Genomic DNA, 22,560 nt, shown 5'->3' on the forward strand with positions numbered 1-22,560 from the left:
AAAAATAAAAATAATTAAAAAAAATTTTTTTAAGTAAAAATAAATCTGTAGAAAAAAAAAAAAAAAAAGACTAGAAGGATATATTTCCAAATGTTTACAGGGACCTAAGCCTCAGCTTCACCAAAAATAAAAATGGGATTACTAAGAATACCAGTCTAAGAATCCCACTACCTAACTAGTAGTGAGACCATGTTACTCAAATTAAATTAAATATTAGAGCACAATGTATGTTCCCAGAAGGGGTTTTGCTATGATGTTCACAGTGACCTCCTAGGCAAGGGTTTAACTTTTCTCCAGGATCACAGATGAAAGATCTAACTCAGAGAGGACAGATTCATTCCAAGACCCCTCAGCTAAGTGTCAGAATGGAGAGATGGGTCCTCTGGCTTCAACACCCTCTGCCTTCAGCTCAGACTCCCAGGCGTGTTCCTTTACCCATATCAACCTACCATGACTCCCCAAGTCTCAGACTCTTCTCTCACCTATCATGTGTCTGATAGCTGAGTTACAGCTGTCTATTCTGATGGGGCCCAAGTATGGGTGCTGACTTCTCAAATACACTCCCTAATCCTTGTCTACACCCCTGTGGTGATTTGAATGAAAATAATGTCTTTATTAGCAACTGGGCTAGAGGCTATTCCTGTGATGTTTTGGCAAAGAATCTGGCTGCCTTCTCATCCTAAGAACTTGCCTGAGGCTTAGCTTAAAAAGTAACAGGCTAACTTCTGTGGCAGAGGAAATATCAAGATAATGTTGGGTCTGTGGCATGGTTATTACTGGTAACTCTTATATGCAGGGCTACAATGAAAAAGAACAATTAGGGCAGAAAGAAATACAAAACATACAGTTTAGAGAGAAAAAGAGCAGGAGCACAAGGAAGCCTAATGTTGTAGCCAAGGCACATGTTGAAAGAGAAGCTGGAATTGTTGAAGAGGTTAGCAGTGATTAGCAATGGCCTCCTGCTTTGCACTGGAACAATGGAAAAGAATGCATTAGGGCAAGACCTCATCTAGCTAAGCTTCCAACTTGTGAAAAGAGAAAGTGTAAGAAGTTACTCCCTCTAGAAAGCAACTGTTAAAAGCTTCTCAGGTAGTTCAAATGGGCCAGGGTCCATTCCTAGCCGGCAGTCAAACTTGGCAGTATCATCCATGTGGTACCAGCTTTGGAAGCATAAACAAATGCAAGAATGGAAGGGGTCATAGATTCTTCCTCTGAGGATTCAGAGTCACTGAGGCCAGGCAACATGTGCCAGGAGAGTCTCTGCCAGGCTATGGGAGGCCACTGTATGAAGTTGTGAAAGTGAAGCCTGGGTTCCAGTGGAGATCTCAAGATGCTGGAGATGCCAGGGCCAGAAGATATCTGCCAAGGAGAGCTGTACATAGGGAATAGAACCAGCCCAAGAGAGAGATGTATGTTTCATACAACAAAGCTAGAGGAGCTGAGTCATCTAAGCCCTTTGAAACTAAGGTCTCAGACAGCAGACATGGAGCCAAAGGATTTGGAATTTCCCTGCTGGGTTTTGGTACAGTAGTCCCTCACTGTGGCCCCAGAATATATATTCTGTGTCACTCTATGTTGGAAGTATGTAATTTTTTTTTTTTTTAACAAGGGGTCACGGTTAAGAGATTGCCTTGAGTTTCAAAAGGGACTCTGGACTTTTGAAGTGTTGAGAATGTTAAAGATTATGGGGACTTTTGAAGTTGAACTAAATATATTTTGCTTTATGATATGGCCATGAGCAAATGAAGGCCAGAGAGTTGAATGTGGTGGTTTGAAAGAGCAATGTCCCCTAGAGGCTCAGGTATTTAAATATGTTGTCCCCAGTTGGTGGTGCTATTCGGACAGGTTTGTGAAGTACAGCCTTGCTAGAGGAAGCATGTCACTGAGGACAGACTTTGAGGATTCAGTCTTGTCCTACTCCAGTCTGCTCTCACTGCTTCACGTCTAGGGTTGAAGGATGTGAGCTCTCAGCTTCTTGCTCCTGTGTCCATGCCTGATGCTTGCTGCCATGCCTCCCTACCATTATGGACTCCCCCACTGGAACCATAAGCTCAGATATACTCTTCCTTCTATAAGTTGCCTTGGTCATAGCATTTTATCACAGCAACAGAAAAGTAACAGATATACCCCCCTCCGCAACTACTTTCAAAGGTAGCCTTCATTAACAGCAGAAATGTGCTATGGTTAGAATGTCAATGTCCCCCACAGGCTCATGTGTTTGAACACTTGGTCTCCAGCTGGTTGCACTGTCTCGGGAGGTTGTGAAATCTTTAGGAAATAGTCTAGCTGCCCAATATAGATCACTAAGGGTAGGCCGTGGGGGTCATAGCCTGGCCTGGCTTCTAATCCTGTTCTTTACTTCTTGATCAGTCATAATATGAACAAGCAAACTCCTGCCACCAAGGACCAAGCTGCTCTGCCACATTGTCCCTGTGATGGACTGCACCCTGAGATATCATGAGCCCAAATACAACCGCATCTTCCTTAAGTTGCTTCTAACAGGTATTTGGTTACAGCAATGAGAAAAATAACTAACAAAAAAGGACAGCCAGGACATGATGCAGGAAGATCATATGCCTTCTGCCTACCCAGCCCACAGCCTCCCTCCTGTGGGACCATCTTGCCCCCACTGCCCCAGTCATTAGAAGATACACCTTTATCCTGTTTGGTGTCTTTCAGCCCAGGAAGGCACTCAGTGAAGGCCTGGTGAACAGGCAATGAACATATCCAGCTTCCTCCTGAGCGCCTTTCTCTCCAGCTAGAAGCCAGCCTCTTGCTGTGGGGGCCACAGCCTGGGGCCAGGGCAGCAGCACACAGGATGCATCCCTTCCCCACAAGGCAGAAGCCAAGGCCTTGAGAAGAAGGCCAAAGTCAACACCTAATTCCTGCCCTATCAAGACTAAACACAACAAAACAAACACCAAACATGCCACCACATCCTGACCTGGGAGCAGCCTAATGTTCTTTCTTTTATTTTTAAAGTTTAATAAGCCATAAAATCCCAAGTGAGAACAGAGTATCTTGGATGAAAGAGAAAGATTAGAAACAACCACCACCACTATCACAAAAACAACTTGAGGGGGAAGAAAAGATCTCTCACACCACAACCCTCACAACTGCTCCAATTTACAGTTTTACTTACCACCACAGCTTCAGCCTAGCATTCCCTTGAAGTAAACCTGATGTAAACAAAGGCCATATTTCTTCAAAGCCAACCCAAACAGGCATTGCAGCCTCCCTGGCTAGAGCTGAGCTATGAGGTAGGAAAAACTGGGGCCAGCCTGGCTGAAACAAACAGTAGTGCTGGTCCTGAAGAAGCCCACAGACCACTGATGGAGCTACAGGTGAATCCCAAATTAGGAACCAATGGCTACATTCTGGAAGGCTCAAGGCAGAATGTGTGCCTGGAGAAGTAGGGGTCAATCTCTGTGTTATCAGCACAATAAGCTAGTGCCAGAGAAATGGAAGGGGTAGGCCTGCAGAGAAGCCAAAGAGGCCTTTTGTAATATAATCACCCTCTGAGATAGATGATGGTGGCTTTCTGGGGCCAAACTAGCTTAGGCCCAAGATGGCCCACAGAGGCAGTCAAAGCCTCAGGGCAGCTTGTTACCCTGGGCCCACAGAGACTTTGCCCTAGGTTTAGGGTCCAGACCTTTGAGGGGGAACAGGCTATGCAACACTTTATGGTGACCATCATGAGGCCAAAGCTCTAGGACACCAACCAAGACACCTGAGCTTCCTTGCCAGCTCTTAGCTCCCAGTGCCATCCCATTGGGCCAGCTAGCCCTCACTTGTATGTCTGATCTCTCCTATACTTACCCCCTGAACTCCCAGAAGATGTGGTTCCTCCCCACCTCCAAACAAGCCATCTCCAGCTGCCCCGGGCTTCCCTCTTCCACTCAGCTGTCAATGATTGCCCCATGTTCAGGTCACTTTCCCAGTTCACTGGGAAAGGCTCTACGGTCAGCCAGTCCCTGTCACCTCCTTCTGCCACAGTGGCTCAAGTGTACCAGAACTCCTTGTACATCAGAGACAATACCAAAGCTAGAGTTAGAGAGAGCTGGGCTTACATCCTGAAACTGCTGCTCCTGGTGTTGACTTGAGAGGAGTTGTTGAGGCTGACACTCCAGGCTCTACCCTCTATGCATTCATCTACTTCGGTGCCAGCACCCTGATTTCCCTTTGAGGAGTCATTCCTACAATTCCTACAGGCCATAAGATCAGATGAGGGAATCTCAGCCCTGGCATCAACCCAACACCCTACTTAGTCATCATAACAGGCTCCAAGATCAGATATGACCAAACCAGATCAATGAGAACTTTCCCCTGACATGTTCTCCCTCTGAGGTTTTAAGTGCTCATTTTTAAAGACCAATAAACCCAGCGCTTCTGAGAAAGACTTCCATATACTCTGGGAGTTCCTGGACTCAGCTATACCTGACACCACTCCACACTCAATTCCTCCTCCTTTTAGTGAATATTTTCCCAGCTAGTTAGAATTACATTCCTGTCATTATAAACCTGTTGGGTGACATAGAAACTGATTCCCAGAAGCATGGTGTCAGAGGGGACAATTCCTAAAATGTAGGCTTGGCTGAGCCAAGGGAACAGAGGCAGTAAAAATGTTGCTATCTCCCAGCTGAGAAACTGGAATCCCAGCCTCTGTCACCTGGAAATGAAAACTGAGCCTTGAAGGCTGGCTATGGTACTAGCCCCGGGTGGATACCTCCTGGGGCAACAGCAAAGCCCTGCAGGCTTCACTCCTGACAGCCTTTGGAACAAGGCTCTACTAAGGGGCCCTGTTACTTTTCTTGTTGCGTGTGACAAAATACCTATAAGAAGCAACTTAAGGGAGGAAGGGTTTATTTTGACTCAGTTTGAGGGTATGGTACATCATATGGGAGGAGCATGGTGGCAGGACTGTGAGACGGCTGGTCACATTACCTCAGTAGTCAAAATGCAGAGAAATGAATGCTGATATTCCATTCACTTCCTCCTTTTTATTTAGTCCAGGATCTCAGCCCATGGGATGGTACTGCCCACATTCAAGGTGGGCCTCCCTACCTAAGCTAAACCTCTCTGGAAATGTCCTCAGACATACCCAGAGGTTTATTTCCTAGGTGATTCTAAATCCCATAAACTTGGCAATCAGGACTATCACAAGCCCTGTTACCTGTGTACACCAATCCAAGATGGCTGAGAGTCAAGTCATATCATCAGAGATAGATGCTCTTTGTCCCAGCTGAAGGCGGTGCCAGAGGAGGCAGGGAGACCAGGCCGTTTCAGGAGATAAGGGCAGGCCTGAGGAAAAACTGACAAGAACCCTTCTTATGGCTTCTCCGTGTGGCCAGGGAACAAGATACAGCTTGGAGTAAGGCTTATCCATGGGCTGGGGGCTGAGAGAAGTTCCAAGGCCTGCTACTGAGAGCAACCCCTCAGGGTCTGGACTATATCCAAAGACTCTGAAAGACACAGTCACTGGCTTTGGTTCCTTCTCCATGGATCCTATGTCAATCACCAAAAGCCAATTACTAGACATTCTAGGGAGCCATAAAGCCAGAGTCCCAAAGTTATACTCAAGGCCTCCAACTGTTCAGCTCATAAGGTCCTCTGAAGTATTCTACTCCCATTAGAGGGGGCACTGCCCAGCAGCAGCATCCCAAAGAGGGTTCTTCATAAACATCCTCCCCACCTCCCCTTTAGTGGCCAAAATGTCAAAATCCTCTCTTGAAACAGTCAGCCACATGGTCAAGACCAGCATAGCCATGCAAAGTCCACGGTTCATGACAATAAGCTACAGACTAACATCCCCTGGGGCTTTCTAGTTCCTGCTTTTGAGAGACCACAGGCTTCATTGATGTGAAAACCTGACTACTAAGCCAAGGACTGGACAAGAAAAGAACGGCACCAGGGAGGTCATGCTATACCCATTCTGTCGACAACCATTGCATTCTTAGCTCCTGGAAAACTGCTCCCCCTGGAGCCACACCACACAGGCAAGCTTTGCTCAACTACCCGCTCGCTGTTCTCTCAAGGGAATGGGCCCAGCTATTCAGCCTGGCATCCCCAACAGGTGCTTGGAATCAGTTATTGGTAAATGATATTTTCTTAGTGGGAGCTGAGCTAGGGATCTTGAAAAACAACACACGAGGCCAGGGCCCTAGAGGAAAAAACCCACTGACTTCTGAATGCGGAATACAGGGGTGAACACCCTGCAATGGGGCCCAAGTGAGCTGGGAAGGGGAGAGATGCTATAGGCTGACTAACCCAGGGAGAGCCTAGTGCAGGCAGCACTTAAAACTGTGTCTGAGTGCAATACTCGGTTTCATCCATATACAGAGCAAAAAAAGAAGGCCATGGCCAGCAAAGACAATGACTCAAGAGAAAGCGAATGGACAGAACATCAGACACCATGCCAGGCACCAGGAGGCGGCCTTGTGTGGTAGGCACATAGGACTCCAGAAGGGAACAGAGGAGTGCAAAAGATCCTTAAAGAACTTGGAGTTTCAGTGAAGACAGGGCTGACAGCTGTGAGTACTTGGCACTTGCTCTGTCAAAGACTTTACAAGAGTAGCACCACTGTAGACAGACCCTTCTGGAAGGATTCTGAAACCAAAGTAATTGAGATTGTTTCTAATACAAAATAAATGAAAGATGGTCCTCATCCTTAATCACACCAAGATGGTAATGGGGCTGCTTCATACAGAAAGTGTATCTGTCACCTGTACCTGGAATAATCACAGAATATTTCATTTTCTAAGGGCTTTTGCCTGGTCCAACGTGTGTGGTGAGGAAACACACAACTGGCAGAAGTTACCACGGGGCCATAGCAGGGCCTGATGGATGGGGAAGGAGGTGGGCAAGCAGAAAACAATTCTGGGGATGTCCATCTGGCTACCATCACTACTTATAGGTGGTATGAGCTAGGGTGAGCCTGTTTCTTCATCCATAAAAAGGGTTTAAGCATCATCCTCACAGAGCAGTGATGAAAGTTAACTCATCCATCAACTCATATTTATGAAACAACTATCACAGCACTGTATGCAGGCACATCTCCTGGATGGCTGTTTGAGTTTGTTCTGATTCAGCAGGTTTAAGGGCCTGAGAATCTACAACAAGCTCTTGGGAGTATGCATGTGATAATCCAGCCCCCCACCTCTGCCCTCACAAGACACCCAGTTTTAAGAGGGAGAGGTCTGCACCTCATGTTTCTGGGAATGATACCCAACATAAGGCACATCAAAGGTCTCTAGAAATTGGTACTGAGTGAGCCATTTTTACAGGCAGCAGAGGGGCCTTAGTTCTGCCTTGAGTCCACAGGTCATCTGAATACTACTGGCAAGACAGTGACAGGGTAGCATAGCTTCCTCTGCAGCCAGGAAGTAATGAAGGTGGGAGCTGGAGACAGGCTATTCTTCCCCAAAATCAGAGCTTCCCACAGGGTCTAGCCCACATCCAGGTGCCATTAAGAGGCCCCAAAATCCAATCTTCTATTCCTGGTCAGGCCTGGACAGTCTGAGAACGGGTATGGCTAAAATCTGGGAGCCAGGGAGTGCTGGGAATCAGACACAGACCACTCACAGGTAGAAATGACAGGTCTTTTCATGAATGTGTTTTATTTTTCTATCTCAATGGAGGAAATGTGACTCTGTTGTTTTGACTTTTTAAATAATTATTTGAGTATGTGTGTGTTACATGCCATGATGCACATGTAGAGATCAGAGGACAACGTGTGGAAGTTAGTTCTCTCCTTCCAGTATGTGGGTCCTAGGGATTGAACACGGGTCCTCAGGCTTGGCAGCAAGTGCCTGTACCTGCTGAGCCATCTTGCTGATCCTCTATTGTTTCTGAATGAACTTAACGCAGACAATACCTGTATGACGCAGGGTCCTGTATTCCTGTAGACACATATATGTGTCACACATGAGGCTCTTTAAGCAATGGAAACCCATGACTGCCAAAGTGCCCCTTCTCTCAAGGTCCCCAGCTAGGTTCATGGTCAGCACCTATGCCTTCTATAGGAGAGCCCTGATCAGATGCACACATGCACATCATGCTTGGAGAGCCACACTGCCAAGTTCTTTTCAAAGAGAGAGCTGGATATATTTCCATGTCTTTCTAAAAAAAGATTTATTTTGTTATGTTTAATTGTGGTGGGGGTATGTGCACTTGTGTGTGAATGCCCGTGGAGGGGCCTCAATCCCCTTGGTGTTGGAGTTATAGGCAGTTGTGAGCCACCAGACATGGGTGCTAGGAACCAACTTGGGTCCTGTGCAAGAACAGTATACACTCTTAATGGCTGAGCCATTCCCCATTTTCATGTCTCTGAGGATGGGAAGAGGGAGATCCAGAGCCTGCTCTTGAGCCCCCCCAAAATAATAACAGCTCACATTTGGGTCCTACCAAATCTCCTAGGGTGGCCAGCTCAGGCTCCCTTCTAATATATGGGCCCTGTCTTTTCCCTCCAGCCAGATGTGCCCAAGACTCAAACTTTCCCCCGCACAGAGTGGCACCAAATGGAACCCCACACAAGAGTCCTAAAGCTGTGGTCTAAAGTGGGAATGCTGAGACTGAGCCAGGCAGACTTCCAGCAGAGGTCATCCAGGTAGGACAGAACTAAAACTGACAGGCTCCTAGGGCATGGAGGATGCCAGGCCCAACAGAAGCTAACCAGTGTCCTGGGTAAGTGGCATCCCTTCCAACAGCCTCATTTTCCTCATTGATAACATGAAGTTTGATTTAGATATTTTCTGAGACCTTTCAGCCTAGAATTCTGAGTACTATATCACAGGCTATCTGTGAGCTCTGGTTGCCCAGGTTCAAATCCTGACTCTCCCACCTCTGTGAGCTCTGACAGGAGCCACCTCCCAACCTTAGAGCCTCCTCAGTAATATGGAATGAAGAGAGCTCCGACTAAGAGCTCTCTGCAGATTCAGTGAGGCCACACCTTACTTGGATGAAGATTCAGTAGATACTATTATTCTGTGAGCTTGGGACTTCCTGCTGCCTCTGCCCTCATGCTCTCAAATGAAGTCAAACAACAACCAGGTTCCCCCATCTCCTTAGTGCCTTCCAACAGTGGAGAGACCCACCAGATCCCACAGATCCATTTACATCAACAGCATGCACACATGGGCAGCCTTGTGCAAGGTCTCAAACATAATGTAAGCGCAGGCAAACCCCAGCATGCCAAGCAACAGGTGTGGTCACTTCAACAGAACAGGGAGGACAGGAAGAAAGGAGGCAGGTAAGGGGTGTGGGAGCACATGCAGTCACTGAGGGACAGGGAGCCAGCACAGCCCGAAACCAAGTAGCCCATGCCGGTGCTGCCGGCTCCTTACCTCCCCATCAGGACCTCTGACCACCAGGACTGTGTTCCCCCAAGAAGCTGGAGGCATGCTGGAGAGAATAGAGAGCAGGAGACAGAGAGCAATATGTACTGAGCCAGGCTGACAGGAGAAAGGACTGAAAAGAAGTCCCAAGTGAGAATGTTCAGTTCAGGACATCCATGGCTGAAGTGGTTTCCAAGAGACCCCAAAAAATCTGAGCACCAAAGAAAGATTGTTTCCCAAGACTGCCCTGCGCCAGGGGTGTGGGGGTGTTTGTGGGGGTGAGCAAGCAAAGGACACAAAGACTGGGCCCTCCGAGGTGGGCACCTGACCTCCAGCATGCCTGCCCAGAGAGACCAACTTGGCAGGTTTCCTAGGATGATATGGACTCAATGGGGAAATGACCCAAAGACCTAGGGACAGGACCCTTCTAGCCAGAGCCCAGGAAGTTATGCCTTCATAGATGTGACAAAGTCCACAGGAGGACCATGTATGTGTTGGGACAGGGTGGGGCACACATATTACAAGGCCAGCATCAGAAACTTGAGGTTCTGGTCCTGGTTCCACCTGGGTAATTTTGGATAAAGTACATTTCCTCTCTAGGCTTCAGTTTCCCCATGTAGGAGATGAAAAAAAGTCCTTCTTTTATAATAAAAAGAGGAGAATACATACTCTTAGCAATGCCAGGCATGAAATCCCAATAGGGTAATAGGTAGTTTTTCTAGACATTTCTTTGGGGGTTGGTTTTACTGGCATAGAGAAACGTTCAAACATCCAAAATTCCCAGCATTAGTCTGGGGAGAAGAGCTCCCAAAATCTCATTACACACCTGTGTTGCAGGAGCCTCAATTGGGGAATCACCTCCATTGGACCAGCCTGTGGCCACGTCTGTGGGGGAATTTTCTTGATTGCTCAGTGATGTGGGAGGGCCCAGCCCACTGTTGGTGGTGCCACCTCTGGGCAAGTGGGCCTATGTTGTATAAGAAAGCAGGTTGAGTATGGGTCAGGGGACTAGGCCAGTAAGCAGCGTTCCTCCATGTCCTGGGCTCCAGCTCCTGCCTCCAGGTTCCTGCCCTGAGTTCCTACCTTGGGGTCCCTGATGAACTGTGACCTGGGAGATGCAAGATAAATAGACCCTTTCCTCCCCAAGTTTGTATTGGTCAGAATGTTTTGTCACAGCAATGGAGAAACAAACTAGAACACCACTTCAGGGCTATGGATGTAGGGAATGAGCCTAAAAGCACAAAATGTGTGAGAGAGCTTTTATTATCAACAATTCAGGGACTAGTTTCCTTTGTGAAATTCCTCTCACTGCCTGAGTTCTTTCTGGAATGCCCTGGTAGGGTTGAGCGCTCTTCCAGGAGAGGAAGTCCTTATCATTGGATTCCAGCAGCCCATCCTTGGATCCCAGCAGCCCATCCTTGGGCTGCTCACAAAAGGGGCCACACACCTAAAGAGTGACAGATTTCTATAAGTCAGTCACTAAAGCCAACAAGATACTCTTTAAGGTTTTCTTTTTTTTTTTTTGGTTTTTGAGACAGGGTCTCCCTATAGCCCCAGCTGTCCTGGAACTCACTATGTAGACCAGGCTGGCCTTGAACTCACAGAGATCTGCCTGCCTCTGCCTCTGCCTCCTAAGTGCTGGGACTACAGGCATGCACCACCACGCCCGGCTCTTTAAGGTTTTCTAGATCTGGATATACAACTCAGCTGATCACTACAACCTCAACTCCCTGTTACAATAGGTAAACTAAAGCCAAGAAATGTAAAGATACAGTTTTCCCACAGGTACTCAGCAGAGTAGCTGCTTGTCAACAAAGCACATGAGAACCTGAGTCTACTGATGCTGGGCTTGACATCAGGCTGCCCTGGACAGCAGTGTCTGGTATGGCCCTAGGAGTTAAGCATCTGGGCACTGCCTTGCAGACCCACCCTTAACACTACATTCACTATCCTACACTGCTGCCTGCTCCAGATACTTGGGACCAAGGTAGGCCAGCTGGGCATGGTAGTGGGGAACCTGAACAGGTATACACAGCTACCTTTGATGACAAATGCCTCCGACAGCAGCCGCATCTGATACAGAGGCTTGTTCTCCATGGACATGTCATCAATCCCAGCCCGGGCATACATGCTGATGGCATCTCGGTAGGAGCCCTCCACATAATGCAGCTTGCCCAGGATCAGCATGGCCTCACACATGTACTGTGGCTGAAAGGACAAGGACATGTTAGCAGGCTCCTGCTCCAAAGTTTCTACCTCATGCCTACCTTACTGGGTACCCTAAGATAAAGACACTCTCGCCTACTGAGCCATTAGCCATGATTTGCCCAAGATCTTGCTCAGAACTCTCCTTCCTCCTCCAGGAAGCCTTCCCTGATGCCCAAGCTCTCCTCCAAAGTTGAGCCTACTATTTTACTCTTTAGAGCATCTAGACGCCAGACAGCTTCAGAATTGAGCCCTGCCCTCTCTCTTCTAAAGCCTACAAGGCTCTGGCCCAGGCTGGGGCATGGAGTGAGCCAAAATTTTATGGGGCCTAAAGCTTATAATTTGGGGATATATGAAATTAGGTGAAAGGCTTTAGAAAGAGCCCATGAGGACCGTGAAGCCAGCACCTGTACCCTCAGCAGCAAGACCTTTAGAGGGAGGAACAACCACATTAGCAGTGTGGGACAGTGGACAGGAGGAGAATGCTTGCTGGGTCACCATCCTTACCTTATCAGAAGTAGAGGAAAATACAGAGCCTAGGGGGCCTAGATATATACAAATCTCCACCCACCCAAAGGACTCTCAGGGCCTCCTTAGGGCCTTAGGAGGTCAGCTCAGCCTTGGCCACACTAACTCAGTGTGGGTTGTGTTTAGATAGAGAACGTAGCATTGCTGACTGAGGGAGGCTGAGCTGTCCTGGATGGGAAATATGAAATACTCCTGAGCTCTGGTCTTGGAGATGAATCCTATCCTCTTCTGAGGTCTCCCACCTCTAAAAGGCATTTGCTGTAGCCCCTACCTCCATCTCTGTGCTCAGCTGGTCCTTTAGGCCAGGCTCTGGCTATTGCCCTTGCCATCTACAAAGCTCCCTGGAGACACAGCTCTGGCTCCAACCCTTGACTTCCATCACTGGCAGGATGGTTCTTTCCAGGTCTCCCAATGAGTAGGTAAGTCAGAAGTTTCTATGACCCTAGGAGGAGCCTCCACCACTCCCATCATCTTCTGGTTTCAAAGAAACCAAGTAAGAGAAAGAGAGCCAGGTAAAGCCAAGCCCCACAGAAGCCAAGTTCTTTCTCATTCCTCTCTGGTTTTTGCAAATACACATTGCTGTATTACCTTTGCTCACTCAGAATGTTCCCCTAGGCCTGTCCAGATCCTTGTTAATTCTTTGGGTAGAGCTTAGCCCTACCTCCACCTGGAAGTCTTCCCATCCCCCAGCAAAGCTCCCTTCGGTTAACACCCACAGTTTCTTGTACAGCCCCTACATACCTGCCCTGCTTTCTCTAACTACTAGTAACTCTCAAAGGCTAATTTTTCAAGGCCATTTGCTTATTTTCCCCAAAAGGCCACCCACTTCCTTAGTCAGAATCACAGATGACACATCCCCAGAAGGATGTAGCCTATGGTACTTCTAAGCTGCACAATGGCATTCTATCTACTGGTCTCAAGCCACAGGCTCATTCCCTCCCAACTCAGTCTCATCTTTCTTGTGGATAAAGGAGAGATAATAACACCCCCCTCCCCCACCTCCCATCCCACTGGTGCTAAGGGCATTAATAGGGCAAAGTCTAAAGGACGGCTTTGAACTGCTCCTGAGAAAGGAGAAAGATAAATACAGGGTATGACCAATTATTATGATCATATATTTCAACTCAACAGCACACAGGAGAAGGGGCAGCAAGGCTTAGAAGGACATTCAGGGCATGGTGACTGGTTGTGGCTGGTGGTAGCTCCTGGTAGAACAATGACAGTTTACAATGAAGCATTTATGTCTGTGGCTACTATACCATACAGGGCAGGGCCAATCCTTAATGGAGACTTGAATAGAAAAAAACAAAACAAAACAACTTGTTGTTTGGGTGGCCAAATGACTTGGAGGGTTGGACAGCAGATAGGTGGTAAGAGAGAAGAGGAAAGACCCCACAAGATGGCAGCTGATGACTTACAGACAACTTCCCCTTATTAAGGATACTGCTCAGGTAATCTTTGGCTTCACTTATCCTGTAGTCACTCTTTTCCAACAATGGGATGGAGTCTTTAATTTTGTCATGGTTCTCCTTCAAACACTGCTCCAGGAGGGCCTCCGCCAGCAGCAATTTCCCAAAGTCATCTGAAAAACATGATAAAGGTCCGAGTGGTTAGTGATTATTAATAAACCCTTGAAAAAGGGGTGATGATCTATATCCCTGGGCCCCCAACCATCCCCACCCAGCACAGCTCAAGTCTGAGAATATAAAGGTACATTTTCCATAAACCTAAACAGTCTTTAAAGAAAACACATGGGTAGTCTACCATGGTCATAGTCCAAACTGCTCACATGGATTTATTTTCTGCTACAGTTCGGCAGCTAGGAAGGGGAAGTTCCTAAGACAAATTTCCAGGAATTCAGAATTTAAAATGAAAGACAGAGGCATGCCTAATGCCTCACTGTGGGTGATGATTTTAAACTAAGAAGCCATCCTTGGCAGGGCACTGGTAGCTCATGCCTGTGATCCTACATTTGGGAGGCTGAGACAGGAGGAATGCTGGGAGTTCCAAGCCAGTCTGGACTACAGAGTTAGACTATGCCTCTGAAAAAAGAAAGGAACTCACTCCAAACAATCAAAGAGGAAAACAGTATGTGGTGGCTTAATAACACCTTTTCCCATTCTCCCAGTTTCAGGGTAACTATAATTGGTTTGCTCTACCTTGAAGTGCTCTAGTGTTGCTCAGGGAATATCCTAGCAGCCAGAACAAAGAGGGAAAGTGGCACACACAGTTTCTTGTGTAGAAAGACAAGCACATGTTAAGTGCTTGCATTTTCTAGAGTTCTCTCTCTCACAGGAGGCTCATTCACATACTTTTTCACCTGGCAAGTAGTTTAAACTACTTTGAATTTGCTGCTTCCCCTATATCAAAGAAATTCCAACCTTGTTACCACCATATCCCTGCTACCAGTGACTGAGGGGGCTCAGCCAAGCTTGAGGTCAAGTGAAGTCTCATCATAGCCTCAGGCAGCTGTGTTCACTGTCCTGTCCCATCAGCCAGGGTGAGGAGCAGGTCTAACACTCAATGGAAGTACCTAATAAATACCTGTCTGGTGAATCATATCCTCCCAGCTCTCTGGAGAGGATGCCAGCAGGCTCAGGGAGCTATGCATCTATACCAGCAGTATCTCTAGGAACTTCTACTTTGCCACACCTTCCCCTGGTGCTTTTGGCAGCATTCCACTCCCTCTCAAACACTGAGGACCATGTCCTTTGCCCACTCTCTAGGCCACAGGTCCAAAATTGCATTCCTCTTAGGAGGAATCTCTCTCCCAAAGGGATACTCCCTGTGGGGAGATCTCAACCCAGAATCTCAGTCACACGGCCCAGGAGGGTTTTGCTCTGAGAACACATCATCAAATCCTTTGCTACTTAAGGTTTAAAAAATGAACATTCTAAGGAAATGTCTATAAAAGTACACAGTTCAACCGACCATTCAATGCTGATGGAGCACAAGCTTGTCGGACCTCTAGAATAGGCTATTTGGCAACATATATAAATATTGTTTCACACACACACACACACACACACACACACACACACAGCAATTCCACTCCTACAGATGCCTTTGCACATGTGTAAAACAACCTACTCAGTTGTTCCCCACTCAGCATCATCCACAAGTGGCTAATTAAAGTACATATTCCATAAAAAACGGACACCATGCAGCCATAAAAGGGAATGTAGATGCTCCATGTGTGCTATTACTGATGAACTGCAAGATAACTTGATAGAAAACAGAGCCCACACCGGTGCCTGTCGTAAGCCACTGTGTGTTTATACATGCAAGTAACAGATGACACACACACACACACCTTGGAAGCAGGCTGGCGGCATGCGGGACTTTCCATCCTTGTGGAAAGGGCTTTGACAGGTTTGAACCACTTGAATATACTACCTAACAACAACAACAACAAAATTTTAAGTCAACCTAAGCCTGGAAGGCGACCTTCATTTCCAAATCTCAGCCCTGAGACCTCTAGCAGGGGGTGCACTGGGACAGTCCCCAGCAGCTTTGCGAGCTGTGCACCTACGTGCAAGTCGCTCCAGGCTCTGACCTGTTTGGTAAAGCCCAAAGCAGTTGGTAGCCTCCTCTTCCGAACTGCGTCCCTCCCCAGGCTCCGCCCTAGAGAGGTTCCCGCCCCTTTGCCCCAGAAGCCTCTCCACCCGTCAGCAGCCATCCTTGCCACAGGCCACCTCACCGCCCGTGCCATCGCGCCATCGGCCAGTCGGCCCGCCTCTGCCACTCACCTGCCCCTCCCAGAACTCCTAGCCCCTGGTACCTTTCAAGCCGAAAGAAACTGGCTCCCCTCCTAGAACCGCCCTTTTTCTCAAATGGGTGTGCCCCCTGAACCCTGCTGCCCAGGGTGGTGTGCACCACTGCAGGTCTCAGCTTGTGATTCAACCCTACTCCACGTGGGCAGAAACTTAAGTGTATGTGTAGAAACTGGACAGAGCATTAGCGAATTGGTTGGATTTAATTTTTTAAAAATTGGAGGGAGGAAGCAGTACTTTGTGCATTTTTTCCTTGGGCTTCATTTAGATTGTATTTTGTTAAAGGATCAGCACAGCAGACTGGAGACTACATTGATCCCTCTCTAAAGTCTGTTTGAAGAACAGTGTGCTAAACTCTGAGGAACTGGGCCAGTGAAGGGGACACTAATATTTGTGGAGGGCCTACTAAGTGCCAAGCACTTTATTATATAGTTTTACTTAACCTGCACAGTCCTATAATGCACATATGATTCCCATATTACAGATAATGGTTAATGATATTGCCTGCATCATAACTGATGATATATAACATCAGTTATATATAACACAGTCAAATATGTTTTCCTGATACTGCAGTCTGTGAAGAGTAAGCTGAAAGCCAGTAGGGAATCCCACGACAAATGTGTGTATGTGTGTGCAAGTCCTCTACCAGAGCCACACCTCCAGTCCCCAGGCTGTTACTTTTACTTCAGGTCCTTCCCTTTCCTTCTTTCCTACTGTTCTCAGCTGACAAGTCTACAAAACTAAAGGGCACTTGGGAATTCCAAGTCCTAAATGTTCAGTTGTTAAAGAGTCCAGGTAGAGAAATACATCCCTGTCTTCTCAAAGGTTAACAAGTTGCTTCTTAATTTCCTGTTATCCCAAACCTGCTCCCTGTCTAGGTCTGAGTCAGAGACCCCAGCTTCTCTGATCAGGAGCATGAGGAAGGCTTCCTGAGAGATCACGGGGAGCTGGCAGTGAACCTGGTGACCCCACCCCACCCTTATCCTCAGCAGAGGCCAAAGCAGGCCTAGTGGTCGCCCCCATCTCTTCCTCTGACTCCTTTTGATGGTCTGTGGCAGCCACTTTCCTCCCAGTCCTCTTGGGCTTCTCTCAGGGAACAGGTCACAGGGATTCACTTGTGCCCTCACATTTGGAAGACACGTGCCCCCTACCCAGGTCAAACCAGGGCACTGTGGCTTCTACAGCTGCTATCCCCAAAGGCCTGGAGGTAAGAGATTCTTAAACTAAGCAATGTCTCAGAGACTTAAACTGCAGCAACATCTGAAATGATCTCCCTTTTAAAAGGATCAGATCATGGGGCTGGAGAGATGGCTCAGCGGTTAAGAGCACTGACTGCTCTTGCAGAGGACCCAGGTTTGAGTCTCGGCACCCACATGGCAGCTACGAACTGTCCTTAACTCCAGTTCCAGGGGAATCCAAAGCCCTCTTCTGACCTCCACAGCACTGCATGACACGGGTGCACTCATGTACATGCAGGCAATACACTCATACACATAAAATAATAAATAAAATTGGCTGGGCGTGGTAGCACACGTCTGTAATCCCAGCACGTAGGAGGCAGAGGCAGGTGGATCTTTGTTAGTTCAAGGCCAGCCTGGTCTACATAGTGAGTTCCAGGACAGCTGGGGCTACAGGGAGACCTGGTCTCAAAAAGACCAAAAAAAAAAAAAAAAATTTTTTTAAAAAAGAATCAGATCATTTAACTGAAAAACAAAAAGATGGACTATGGATGAAAACACTCAAGAGGGGCAGGCCAGAGACAAAGCAGGTACAGAAAACGGTCCATGGTAGAACCCAGTGGATTCTACATGATACACAGCATTAGCCACAAAATTTTTTTGATCTTTACTGTATATTTGAAATTTTCCTAATATAATTTTGAAAGGGAACCCCAAACCCAACAACTAAACATGGGGCCGTATTTGAATCCCACTCTAACTAGAAACTTAATTGCTACACTTTTTTTGAGGGATAACAATGGTATGGTGGCTATATTTTTCAAGTGAGTTCTTATTTAATAAACATATACTGAAATGGTAAAGGGTGGAGGAGCGATGGGCTGAGGCAAACTGCATATAAGACTGCTCATGAGGGCAGGAGAGATGGCTCATCAGGTAAAGGAGCTTGCCACCAAGCCTTATAACCTGAGTTCCATCCCCAGGGTCCACGTAGTGAAAACTGACTCTTTAAGTTGTCCTCTGACCTCCACAGACGAGCCATGGCATCTGTGCCTATGTTCACACACACATAAAATAAATGAAACAAAATACAAATTAAAAATAAAAGATTGCTTATGAATTCATAACCACTGAAGCTGGTTGATATTAGATGGACTTGCTTTTTTTTAAAAAAAGTATTTTGGAAATTTTCCATAATAAAGTGTTAACAAACATAAAAACACTGGGGGGGGCAATGTGGCTCAGCAGGTAAGGGCACTTGTTGCCAAGTTGACAATCTGAGTTAGATCCCACAAAGTGGAAGGAGAAAACAGACTCCTGCAAGCTGTCCTCCAACTTCCATATTTACATGATGGCATAAGCAAACCTGCCCCCCACCCCTACCCCACACACACACACACAAAATAAATGTAATGTAATGAAAAACAAATTTTTTGTTTTTGGAAACAGGATCTCCCTGTAGCCCAAGCTGGCCTGGAACTTGCTGTGTAGACCAGGCTGACCTTGAACTCACAGATTCACTTGCCTCTGCCTCCCCAGTCCTGGGCTTAAAGGTGTATACCACCATGCCTGACATGAAAAAAAATTTTTTTAATCCAATCAAAACTCTGGGCTGAGCTCTTTGAACCCCAGCACCAGAAGTCACGCTTTGGAGTTCCCCTGCGCCATACTGACTGAATCTACCCCGGATATGAGTTTGAAGAAAAAGCAGAGTAGTAACTACCTTCCTCAGACAGGAAAAGGCCTAGGGGCTGCTGTAGCTGTGCCTCAGTCCAACTTACCAACGGCCCCACAGTGCCTTCCTCTCCTCACCCCCACCTCCCCAGGAACCTATATTCTGAGTGCTACTATCAGTCTCTATAGAATGCTCTGACACAGCAGGACCACATGGCCTTAATAAAACAGGGTTCTCTGGGGTTCAGCCCCCCTTCCCTTAGTACTTTCTGCCCTCCCCACATTATGTCACCATCAGGTCACTAAGAGTCTAGCAGGCCAGGTGAGATTTTAAGAATCTCCTTCCTAGGCTACAATTAGGGAGGGAGGGGGTCAGTACTAACACTCCCCCCTCCTGAAAAAAAAGAGGTTCTCATCCTCTTCTGCAAATTCTATAGAAATCCATAGGAGAGCCAATAGTTGTCCATCCAAAAATGTTCTTGCGTATGCTTTGGGAGTGATTTCTTTTTTGTTAGCGTATTCATGTTCTTGCGTATGCTTTGGGAGTGATTTCTTTTTTGTTAGCGTATTCATGTGTATTGCATGCATGTATGTACATGCATGCATGTGCATATATGTGTACGCAGGTATACAGAAGTGTTTGGGGGTATCTGGACTTAACAGTGAGGAAAAAAAAAATCACTCACAGAACTACACCCCAAAGTTGACAGGAATAGCCCTCAAGTTGCCCTTTTTATAGAGATCAGTTCCCACAAGGCCAACACAAGCTCCAGGCCTTAACTCTGCCACATGCCAACATGCCGGCAGGGATTCACACTTGAATCTGAGCTCTATCACGTATATATTATGTGACCTCACTGAGCTGTGGTGTGCCCACACATAAGATGACAAGAAGACCCCTGCCCTCCTCACAGGGCTTTTTAGAAGAATTTTAAAAATTGAGACAACACTTTATGCCATACCACTTACAGCCCATTCTGTGCCAGTGTTTCCCAAAGGCGGTCCATAGAAGATGGTCCAGTTAGAGTTGAGAAATGTGTTTCTTCTATCCTTGACTTTCATACCACAGGTGAGCACATCAAGAATCTGAGAAGTCCTGAAAATCTTTTGTTGTTGATGTTTTGGTGCTGGCTATCAAACCCAAGAATGCTATCACTAAGCTCCACCCTCTACTTTAGTTTTTGTTTTGTTTTGCTTTTTGAGACAGGATATCAATACACAGCCCAGACTGGCCTCAAATTTGAGGTCCTCCTGCCTTTGCCTCCCAAGTGATGGGACTATATACATGTGCTATCATGCCCAGCAATCACTTGTTTTAAAGTCCATTCTTTCTTTTGACTTCTTAAACCTTTTCCTCCTTAAACACTTATTAACTGACTGCCAAACCTCCTTGTGACCTCGGCAGAACAACTTAGGAAAAAGAGCCTGGCTGGATAGAAGGGGCCTGAATTCCTGTCTAGGGCCCAGCTCCCTTCTCTGTGGTGTGAACCTCACTCAGATTCCCATACCTTACCCAGGAACCACAGCCTTCTGGGTGGGTCAGTTCTCGATCCCACTCACAAGCCCCTTTCCACCCTGGACACAGAGGGGATGCCTACAATTTACCTGCTGTATCCTGGCTGCCCTCACTGCAGTGCTTTGACTTTGGTCAAAGCCTCAAACCGAAGCTGGGCATCTTTAATCCCAGGACTTGGGTGGCAGAGGCAAATGAACTTCTGTGAGACTGAAGTCAGCCTGGTCTACATAAGGAGTTCCAGGCCAGTCAGGGATACAGGGAGACCCTGTCTCAAAAACCAAAATCAAACAAAAGAACCAAAAAGCCTCAAAGTATCCCCACCACTTCTCAGCCCCTTGAGATCCTTGCATCAGCATTCTCCTCGGGTAAACAAACACCATGCACTTCAGGCAGCTGGCCAGTACAATGTATGGTCCTTCCCAAAAGTCCTCTCCCCTTCCTCTGAGCTCTACAATCTTACCTGCAATTGCCCACCCTTCAGTCCCAGTCCTGACTCCCACCCACTTGGGAACTCTGCAGGATGAGGATTCTGTGCTATGCAAAGAGGGAAAGAGGTATACTCTGAAATCTGAATTCAAACCTTGTTTCCACAGCTTATTGACTGGCTTATGACGTTATTTAACTTCCCTGGGCATCAAACAGGAGGACTTTACCTTGAGTTGGGAGGAGCGATGACTTGATTGAATTGACTTGTCTGAGACACAATAAGCACTACATTAGCGAAGGCTCTTACTATTGTTACGGTCATTCGGTCTCTCCCACAGAGGCTTAGTTTTAGGAAACTTTTCATATCTGCTTTACTCCCTGCCTCCTTCAGCAAAGGTGAGTGTGCACACACCCAGAGGCTTTGCACGGCTCTCAAGGCTGAGCGCTAGCACCAGGAACAAGATCTAGAGCTGGAGACCGGGCGGGGTGTTCCTGCTGCCCCATGAGGGTGCTTTCCCGCCCCAGCAAGAGAGCACAGCCTAGCCAAACCAGCCCTACTGCTAAAGCCACAGACTGCCAGCGCTGGATGGGGCCCTAGTCAGTCTCCCAGCAGGAAATGGAGGCTCGCCGGGCCTCTCCTACCTACCCTGGTGCTCAACAACCCTGGCCCCCGTCTGCTGTGGAAGGAGCTCGGTTTTCAACTTTATTGGGGGGGGGGGGTACGGATACGGCACGGAGGAACAAACATAGCCTTCACCTGATAGAATTTGGGGAGGCCAGGGCTCGGTCCGGTGCACTGATCTGAGATGTGCAGATTCCCCCATTTCACCCACATGATCTTAAAGGGCAGAATGCAAAAGACTTATCTCTCTTCTTCCCAAACACCCAATCTGCATGTGATTTTGCTCCTGGGGCAAGACTTTCCTAACTGCCCAGGTTGCTGCAGGAGGGTAGTGCCCAGCGCCGGCTCGCGGCGGCCGGTCGAGTAGCGCTTCCAGGAGGAGGTGCTTTTCGCGCGCTCGATGCGGGTGAACCAGCCTCTTCCCTCACTCACCGTGGTCCCGGGAGGTGAACCTGCCGCCGCTCGGGCTGTTTCGCCTGCTGCCACTGCCGCCGCCGGATGTGCCCAGAGTCTGCAGATGCCGGACCAGCTCGAACATACGGTCCCAATGGCCCTCCGCGCGGCAGCGCTCCAGCTCGCTCTCCACCTTCAGGTGGGAGCCGTGCGCGCCCTTCGCAGCCATCTTCGGGCGGGAGCCGTCATGGGAGGCGCGGAGGAGGAGTGGAGACCCGGCCGGGGGCGGCGTCCTGGCTGGGGCGCACTCACAGGCAGGGTCGACAAGGGCGCAGACGGCATCCGGGGTCCGGGTGGCAGGGGGAGGCCGGGTGGCGGCCGGAGACCCGCAGCAGCAGCAGCTGCGGCTCCCAGCTCACCGCCCGGGGCCTCCGGGCTGTGGCTCCGGCTGCGCCGCCCCAAGGCGTCCAGGAGCAGCCTCCGCCTCTGCTGCAGCAAGTCCTGCCGCCGCTACCGCCGCCGCTGCTGCAGCTGCTGCCACAGCCCCCGCCCGCGGCCCGGGCGTTGCCAGCTGCGGAGCCGCCCCTGGCCACGTCTCCACCCCCTAGGGGGCGTGGCGAACCCCCGACGGGCGGGGCGCGCAGACGGCCACCGAGGCCACAGCAGCCTAGCCCGCGACGGGCGATCGCGGCCGCCTTGCCGCCTGGTCCCCGCCGCCGCCGCTGGCTCTGAGCTCACTTTAATGCTGCGCGGAGCCCGGGCGCCGGGGGGCACTTCGCTCCCGGTCCCCTCCCCATCCCATCGGGACTCTCCGCCTGGGAGACCCCCGCCGCGACCGCCCAGCTTTGTGTGGTGGCCCTGTCACCGCCGCTGCCCACGGCACGTCACAAATCCCGGGCGCGGCCGGCGG

At 48.5% G+C, this 22,560-nt stretch overlaps 1 protein-coding gene across 2 annotated transcripts in view; it reads right to left on the reverse strand.

The window, feature by feature from the left end:
- The window catches only part of Ttc7a (tetratricopeptide repeat domain 7A), a 120,935-nt gene extending 98,694 nt beyond the window's left edge, over positions 1-22,241 (reverse strand). The window contains exons 1-3 of one of the 2 annotated variants that reach the window (XM_008823055.2): positions 21,690-22,241; positions 13,484-13,647; positions 11,372-11,540 (exon numbers count right to left, since the gene is read on the reverse strand). In XM_008823055.2, coding sequence (XP_008821277.1) covers positions 11,372-11,540; positions 13,484-13,647; positions 21,690-21,879 — 523 coding nt within the window. In that variant the 5' untranslated portion in view covers positions 21,880-22,241. Of the gene's footprint in view, positions 1-11,371; positions 11,541-13,483; positions 13,648-15,378; positions 15,416-21,689 lie in introns of those variants that run through there. The other variant, XM_017795592.2, reaches the window with a different exon arrangement.
- Between the last annotated feature and the right edge of the window lie 319 nt (positions 22,242-22,560).

This window comes from Nannospalax galili, unplaced genomic scaffold (assembly GCF_000622305.1).
Source record: "Nannospalax galili isolate Female #2095 unplaced genomic scaffold, S.galili_v1.0 scaffold286, whole genome shotgun sequence".
NCBI classification, from domain to species: domain Eukaryota; kingdom Metazoa; phylum Chordata; class Mammalia; order Rodentia; family Spalacidae; genus Nannospalax; species Nannospalax galili.